General features: G+C 29.7%; 3 protein-coding genes across 3 annotated transcripts; 1 reads left to right on the top strand and 2 right to left on the bottom strand.

The window, feature by feature from the left end:
* Positions 1-479, bottom strand: LOC111682302 (male accessory gland serine protease inhibitor-like). The gene is made up of 2 exons (XM_023444220.2): positions 392-479; positions 1-318 (listed from the first exon to the last, which is right to left on the bottom strand). Exons 1-2 carry the CDS (start codon positions 471-473, stop codon positions 134-136), a joined length of 267 nt encoding a protein of 88 aa, XP_023299988.2. The 5' UTR covers positions 474-479; the 3' UTR covers positions 1-133.
* Positions 480-5,937: 5,458 nt separating this feature from the next.
* LOC111682303 (lectin subunit alpha-like) lies at positions 5,938-6,838 on the bottom strand. Its single transcript, XM_023444221.2, has 3 exons — positions 6,678-6,838; positions 6,507-6,618; positions 5,938-6,438 (listed from the first exon to the last, which is right to left on the bottom strand). The coding sequence occupies exons 1-3, from the start codon at positions 6,804-6,806 to the stop codon at positions 6,113-6,115; spliced, it is 567 nt and encodes a 188-aa protein (XP_023299989.2). The 5' UTR covers positions 6,807-6,838; the 3' UTR covers positions 5,938-6,112.
* Positions 6,839-7,647: 809 nt separating this feature from the next.
* On the top strand, positions 7,648-8,576 carry LOC111682305 (lectin subunit alpha-like). The gene is made up of 3 exons (XM_023444222.2): positions 7,648-7,783; positions 7,856-7,967; positions 8,036-8,576. The coding sequence occupies exons 1-3, from the start codon at positions 7,655-7,657 to the stop codon at positions 8,518-8,520; spliced, it is 726 nt and encodes a 241-aa protein (XP_023299990.2). The 5' UTR covers positions 7,648-7,654; the 3' UTR covers positions 8,521-8,576.
* Positions 8,577-8,788: the final 212 nt, after the last annotated feature.

Below are 8,788 nucleotides of genomic sequence, written 5' to 3'. Positions count from 1 at the left end.
TAAAATTGAAAAAAATTTATATAGTTTAGCTTTTTTAGTTAAAAATTAAGAAAATGTTAGATGAAATCAATATTTTTCAAGTAAATACATTCCGCAAAATTAGCTAAAAAGAATTCATCTCGATCACAGCCGCTTAACGTCGACATCTTTGTTCACAGACAGCCCGGTTGCACCAACGATTATTATTGCCACCACAACCCCAATAATGTAATGGTTGACAACGTCTGGCAACAGCATTGTAGTGCCACATACTACGAACTCCTGAACAACGTATACCAAGCCAACCCGAATGTCGGGGACCAGAACAGGAGGGGTTTGCTAGAAAATATTATTCAACATAAGCCTAATAGGATTTTCTTACTTTAATTGTAATAGTAAAAAGTAAACTTACGTGGACTACCCCGACATCCTTGAGCAGAAGCGTACGACACTAACGTCACCAATAACAAACTTAAAATATTTAAAATTTTCATGTTATTCTGATTGTTTTTTAATTAAAAAAAGGTGCTTGGGGTATTTATAGTAAAATTTATTTTTTTTAATTTATTGTTTAGATAAAACTGATTGTTTTTAATTTTTTTCCCACATGTAGTTTTTAAAACAAAAAAATCTGTAACGATATTTAAGCATGTGTTGCATTGTTTAAAATATTTTATTGTAATCATGTTTTTTGTTTCATTAAATAATATTTTTAACATTGTTTTTAAAGAAATAGTTTATTTTTTTGCCCTAAATTGCAAAAAATGGAACTATTCTGCCATCCCAGCAATAAAAATATACAAAATGTAATCTTAAACACAGTTATAGTCAAGACTGAAGATCAGGCGACATTTACGGTATTATCCCAGATGTCTAGACTAAATTCAAGATTATAGATTAGACTATAGTCAAGTTGACTAGACTATTGACTTGACAATAGATTAAACTGTTGTCAAGTCTAAACTCTATACTAAAGCCAAACTACATACTATACTAAAGTCAAGCTTAAAGACTTGACTATAGACTAGACTAGGGTCAAGACTATAGAATAGAGTCGTCACTATAGATTATAGTCAAGACTATTGATTTGACTATAGACAAGACTGTAGTCAAATCTACATTAAAGTTAAAACTAGAGACTAGACTAAAGTCAAGACTAAAGACTACACTGTAGTCGAGATTATAGACTATACTATTTTCAAGACTATTGACTTGACAATAGATTAAGCTGTAGTCAAGTCTAAACTATATACTTAAGTCAAAACTATATATTATGATTAAGACTGTAGACTAGACAATATTCAAAACTCCTGCCCTGGCTGTAGTCAAGTAGTCATGACCATAGACCAGAATATAAACAACATAACACCTTAGATTAGACACTTGGACAGGCCATGTACCGACTATAGCCAATACAGAAGAATAGGTTATAGTCAGACTATATATATGATTATAGCCAAGACTGTAGTTAGACTATAAAGTGAATTCCATTCAAGACTAGACTATGGTATAGACCAAGACCCTAGTAAAGACTATAGAGTAAGAGTATATACTGGACAATATATCAGACTATAGTGAATACAATAGACTGGACTATATAAAATGCTATAGTCAAAACTGCTACAAACCAAATTTTGCTAAAAAATACAAACCAAACTATAGTCAATACTAAAGAGTAGGCCATTGGTAAGACTATTTACTAGAATGTCAAAATTATATAAGATATTCCATGGATAGACCTGGATATAGTCAAAACTATATGGACAAGACTAAAGTATAATTTGTGCATTTTGTTTTCACAATAGACAATAGACTCGACTAATCGGCAGACTATGGTCTCGACTATAGACTAATTTATAGTCGTGACTATGAACTTGGCTATAGTTAATACAATATAAAAAGCTGTAGGCATCTATTAGATTTTAGTTAGTATATAAGTCAAAACTATGAACCAATGTTTAGTCGTGGCTTCTCAAGTATACAGTTCAAAGTTAAAACTATAGATCAGTCTAAGTATAGTAAGACTATAGACTAGAACGAATGAACAAACTTTCAAACAAACGAGTTAATCGTTTGTGTTTTCTCTATTAAAAGTTTGGGGATACTATCCACTTTGTTCGTTTGTATGAATGTATATTTCTACAACGGCCTGTTTTAGTTGCTTGAATTTAGTGGTTCGTTTTAGAAATAAGTATCTATTTTGTTAGTTTGAGTATTACAATACATAAATGTTGGTTCGTAGAGGCACTGGCTGCTACTCCTATGTACAATCACACAAACACACACACACATAGCTTCGATGTCATTGTCATGGCATATTACTGGTAGAGTTACTGCTGCGACTGTTGTTACGAGGATGAATGATATTGGTGGTGTTGATGTTGACGATACTGATGTTGTACAACTACAACTAACAACAGCAATGATGATAATGATGATAACGATAATAATGGTGGCGCTGAAACACTTCCCTATATACATAACTACATATTTCTATATAGAATTTGTAATTGTAATGTTATAAATTGATGACATTACTGCACAAATTATTACTGATAAGAGGATTTCAAACTATTGTTTGTCACTGATAACAACAGTTTTGTGGAAAATTCTTCACACTATTATTGATTTCTAAGTATGCAGTTGTGTTTTCGCTATGTATGTATTCCGATAGTGTTTAGAGGAATTTGCAATACAACTTTAAATAGCTATTATTACGTTTACGATTGAATAAGTACAATGCATTAAACTTAATTATGTAGGCACATGACAAAGTATCGAAATACATTGGGGGGATAGATAGATGGATAGATAGATGGATAGATAGATAGATAGATAGATAGATGGATAGATAGATAGGTAGATAGATAGATAGATAGATAGATAGATAGATAGATAGATAGATAGATAGATAGATAGATAGATAGATAGATAGATAGATAGATAGATAGATAGATAGATAGATAGATAGATAGATAGATAGATAGATAGATAGATAGATAGATAGATAGATAGATAGATAGATAGATAGATAGATAGATAGTTAGTTAGTTAGTTAGTTAGTTAGTAAGTTAGTTAATTAGTTAGTTCGTTAGTTAGTAAGTTAGTTAGTTTGTTAGTTAGTTAATTAATTAGTTAGTTATTTAATTAGTTAGTTTGTTTGTTTGTGAGTTAGTTTGTAAGTTAGTTAGTTAGTTATCAGTTTCAACTGGCTAATACCACATTATTTGGCTACTTACATGGAAGCATGGAAGCATAATTAGCTAGCTAGTTAGTTAGTTTGTTAGTTAGTTAATTAGTTAGTTTAATTTAATTAGTTAGTTTGTTTGTTTGTGAGTTAGTTTGTAAGTTAGTTAGTTAGTTATCAGTTTCAACTGGCTAATACCACATTATTTGGCTACTTACATGGAAGCAGTCTAATAAGTGGTTGTCACTTACAAGTATATATTTTAATATATATTCTCTTTTTCATGCAAATTATTTTTAGCTGTAATATAGGATTAATCTGACACCCACGAAAGTAATGTTTACAAAAATTAGAGGGAGTAAAATGAGAAAATTCTTAACTATGGTCATAAATTGTCAAAAGAAAACCAAAAGAAAGGAAAATAAAATAACAGATAGAATGTCAAATATAAAGGATAACAAAACATTTAACGTAAATTTCAAGAGAAATTTTCCTCACAAATCATTCTAGCAGTTTTTTAAAAAAAGAGAAAGAATATAAACTTTTTCTCGCTGTATTAAGAGAGTAAAATTTCGGCAACATGCGCTTTGGCAAACAACTAACAACACCCATATAATATGAATACTTTAATAGAATCAAATTTAGAATTTTTCAAAATTTCATTATGATTGACAGTTAAATGTGAAAGTTTCTGCTTTTTTCTTGTTGCTGTATTGTTTGTTCTTTATAAACTCTGCAACAAACAGTGTGAGACACTTAGGGTAACTTTCTTACGCTGTTTGTTGCAGGTGCTCCTTCTAAAGTCCTTTTATGACTTAATATTTCAATATTAATAAAATATAATTTTTCTTGTTAATAATTAAGGGCATTTTTAAAAAATTTATATCTTGCTGTTTTCCTTAACATATCAATCATTTAATTTTCCAAATAATTTTGACATTTTCCCTTTTCTCTGTTGTGGTTTAAAAGATTTTTTCTTTATCAAGAAAACATCTGTCATAATTTTGGCCTTGTCAAATTTTGGGAGGGTTTTTTTCTTACTGTTTTACATGAAGGTTAACAAACTATTTTTGTCCAGTCAAGTATAAATAGCGAAAGTGTCAATGTTTCTTTATCCCACCTTCAATTAAAGTTTATTATTCTTAGCCAGTTTTCTTTTCTCGTAAACATTTAAGCATTTAAGACCATTTAAATTGCCATCTGTTTCTGTTGGTCAATTTAATAGGCCAGTTTATTATTTTTATTTCCCTTTTGAATATCTTTCTATTTGTATAAACATTTTGAAGGCCATATATATAATTATAAACAATTCAATAGTAATCAATGTGGTGGGAGGAGGGATCAAACTTTAACCTCGATTAAACCAAATAACTTTTATAATCAATCTGTTAAGTGATAGAAAAACGTTTTAAAATGGGGAGAAATAAAGTAAATTTTAAAATAATTGTTAGTAATAAATACATTTTGTTTTGCTTTTAGACTAGACTATACTATAGACTAGACTATACTATAGACTAGACTATACTATAGACTAGACTATACTATAGACTAGACTATACTATAGACTAGACTATACTATAGACTAGACTATAGTCTAGACTATAGACTAGATTATAGACTAGACTATAGACTAGACTATAGACTAGACTATAGACTAGACTATAGACTAGACTATAGACTAGACTAGACTATAGACTAGACAATAGACTAGACTATAGACTAGACTATAGGCTAGACTATAGGCTAGACTATAGACTATAGACTAGACTATAGACTAGACTATAGACTAGATTATAGACTAGACTATATACTAGATTATAGACTAGACTATAGACTACATTATAGACTAGATTATAGACTAGTCTATAGACAAGACTATAGACTAGACTATGCACTAGACTATACCATAGACTATACTATAGCCTATACTATAGACTAGACAATAGAAATTATATAATCGTTTGCTATTTAAATACATGGTCCAATGATGTGCTTATTCTATTAAGAAATAATTTTATAGTTGGTGGTCCAAAGAAGTTGTTATTAATTTCATTCGAATGATTGGCTATAGCACAAGCAGAGATTTGGAAGTTTTGATGATTTGATTTCAACAGAATTGATATTGTTAAGGATTAAACAGTTGCAAGAAGTTGAAAGAAGGATATATATATGTATATAATATCCTCCTGTAAATAGTCCTCTGTTTGACATGTGCTCCAAGAAATTCAGTTTTCCTGAGTTAATTCCTTCGAATTTTTCAATAATTGTACAATAAAAAAAATCCTGATTCTCCAAACAATAACTTTAACAATTTCAGGAGTTTTAAACAAAATATAAAATATGCAAAAACAACCTTGCACTGTCCACACTATCAGCTGAAATGAATATACACTTAATCATATTTCTTGGGAAACATAATACAGGAACTGGTACTGATGATATTGTTGGTAGTGGGTGTTTGGGTGTTGGCCTGTCATTACAACTTATAAATGTAGTATGAAACCAAAAGTGATGCAAATTTGACCTAATTTTTTCATTTTGTTTCATTTCTCTTGTGCAAAAACTCTATGGAAAATAAAATGAGGAATAGTATTTGATACTTTTTGTTATAGTTGCAGTAGTAGTAGTAGTGCAAAAATAAAGGATGCACAACAACAAATGTGTATAAAATTTTGTTTTTGCTTCCAGGCTTTTTTGTCATTTTCTAAGTTGTGGTAGAGAATTTTTTTGTGTTTTGCGAAATAGCAGAAAAATAGTTTAATGCAAACACATTTTTTTTATTTAGACAAAATGTATTATTTATTTAAAAGTATTCTGTTTTTTATGTCAAACGACCAGGGTCAAAAGGGGGGTGAAAATGTTTATTTCTTTTTATTTTATAAAGTTTTTCATCTAAATGTAGTTTTTTTGTAAAAATATTTATTTTCTGCAGTTATTATGCATAATTTAACCAATTAAACCATAAATACTGCCATTATACATTTGACCACTTAAAACCACTTTTTCTTTAAAGTTTTCTGCATATTCAGTTACTCCACTGGTAATAATTTCTTTACATATAAAACCAAATTCTTTAGCATCACAATTAACAATATTCCAGGGCATATTCTTTCGATGTTTCATTATATAAACACATTGCTTTCTAGTTGCTAGTTTATCCAATTCATCAAATGACCAATTGGAAAAGGTGAACTCTTGTTCATTGTTAGCCCAATGAAAAGAAATTTTATCGTAAATCACATTTCCACCAATCCATAAGTTTTTAGTTTTATCTAAAATAAATGAACAGAATAAATATATTATTTTGATATCGTGATCCGATTCAATTCGAGGAATTTACCATTAAGGCCCCTTAATAACTTTATTATAACACGATTCTGCTCCTCACTCTCTATAGCTATAAGTTCGGCATCATAACGAGCACATTCATTCCAGGCTTGATACCAATTAAACTTTAAATAAATTCCTCTATTAAATACGAGTTTCCTTCAAGGCGACACATTCCGCTTACCTTTTCCTCAGTCTCTATTAAATATTTTACACTATCACTAGCCTCATACCAGACTGGTTCCATTGCTATCAACTCACACTGTATTAAAAGTAATAGTGCTAATTTGATCCATACCTTAATGTTCTTCATTATTGTAAATACTATTGAAAACTAGTGAGATTTTCATATTTACTTTATCATTTATATAAATATAAGAGTGATATTCTTTTTCTGTAATCTCCTATTGTCAACAGTTTAATTTAATTTATTTGATAATTTGTACGTCAATAATTGTTTAAATTAAAATTTTGTGAGAGCTAGTGGGTGGAATATGATCAGTTGGGGTTCAAAGCACACAAAAATATAGCATAAACATTTTATAAACAGAAAATTCTTTTTACATCTAAAGCAAACAAATTTTAGAAGTACGATAGAACTAGAACTGAACAAGAATTGAACTAGAACTAAACTAGAACTACACTAGAACTGAACTAGAACTGAACTAGAACTGAACTAGAACTGAACTAGAACTGAACTAGAACTGAACTAGAACTGAACTAGAACTGAACTAGAACTGAACTAGAACTGAACTAGAACTGAACTAGAACTGAACTAGAACTGAACTAGAACTGAACTAGAACTGAACTAGAACTGAACTAGAACTGAACTAGAACTGAACTAGAACTGAATTAGAACTGAACTAGAACTGAATTAGAACTCTCCTCGAACATATAGCTTACCCCTTGGTAACTTAATATGATTTAAGTTATCATACATTAAAATTATATATAAATTATCCAATTCTTAGAAATTTGTTAACATTTTTCGAAATTCTGAGAATATTAGACGGACAGCCTCTCCGAAAAAAATGCTCGAAATGAACAATCTTAGTTTGTTTTTTGAATTAAACTGTAACAATAAGAAAATTCATTTAAAAATTCACTATATAAATTTAATTAAACATTCAGTGTCAACAGTTCACCATAAAATATTCAACAATGAACATCGCTAAAGAGAATTTAAAAGTGATTTTATTTTTTGCACAATCAATAATTTTTGTATTTGCAACACCAGTTGAATTTAGAGCCGATAATGGAGAGTTATATATAATTGAAACAAGTGAAGAGGTAAGTTTATTTGAAAAAGGTCAACAGATTTTCAAAATGACTCTGATCCTATATATTTTTTAAAAATTAAAGTATAACTGGTATCAGGCTTGGCTCAATTGTTCGCAACAGAACGGACAACTTGTAACCATAAATACTGAAGAAAAGAGTAAATTTTTGCAAAACATTTTTGAAAGTAATCAGGGTAAGTTTTCAATGAAAGCTTGAAATAAAAGGCAGCTTTAAAGTATATCCTGATTTAAATTGTTTTAGTTAAATTTACAAATTTATGGACCGGTGGCAAAGCTTCTATAAATACTGCTGAGAACAATATGCCTTTTTATTGGCAGTCTTTAAAACAAGAATTTTCTTACACACAATGGGATAAAAATCAACCTAACATAAGCCTAACAGAGCCATTATGTGTCTATATAACTAACAACTCTGAAGTGCCCTATAGCTGGATATCTGATGTGTGTTATGACCTTAAAATTGGTTACATATGCGAAATATCTGAAGATTCAAACTCCCCAAACATAAAAGAACACATCAACTTTAACGACCACAATAAGTTTGATGAAATGTCACAGCATTCATTATTGCCAACTGATTTAAATAGGTTGGGTAATTATACAACTGCCTGGAGGGATCTTGTTCGAAAAGCTATAAGAAAAACCCAAATAAACATCGTTAGAAGCTTTTTTCAAATAGAACACTTTATTGCCAAGTTACGGGGCATTAAAGAAAACGTGAATTAAAAGTATAAGTTCTATCAAGTTGCCCATAGTAATCGGATAATATATATACAATTTTTCAGCAATATTTCTAAATTAGTTTATATTCATTTCTATTTCAGTTCTAGTTCAGTTCTAGTTCAGTTCTAGTTCAGTTCTAGATCACTTCTAGTTCAGTTCTTGATCACTTCTAGTTCAGTTCTAGTTCAGTTCTAGTTCAGTTCTAGTTCAGTTCTAGTTCAGTTCTAGTTCAGTTCTAGTTCAGTTCTAGTTCAGTTCTAATTCAGTTCTA

Source organism: Lucilia cuprina, chromosome 3, assembly GCF_022045245.1.
Source record: "Lucilia cuprina isolate Lc7/37 chromosome 3, ASM2204524v1, whole genome shotgun sequence".
Classification (NCBI taxonomy): domain Eukaryota; kingdom Metazoa; phylum Arthropoda; class Insecta; order Diptera; family Calliphoridae; genus Lucilia; species Lucilia cuprina.
This window is presented reverse-complemented; position numbering and strand designations above follow the sequence as displayed.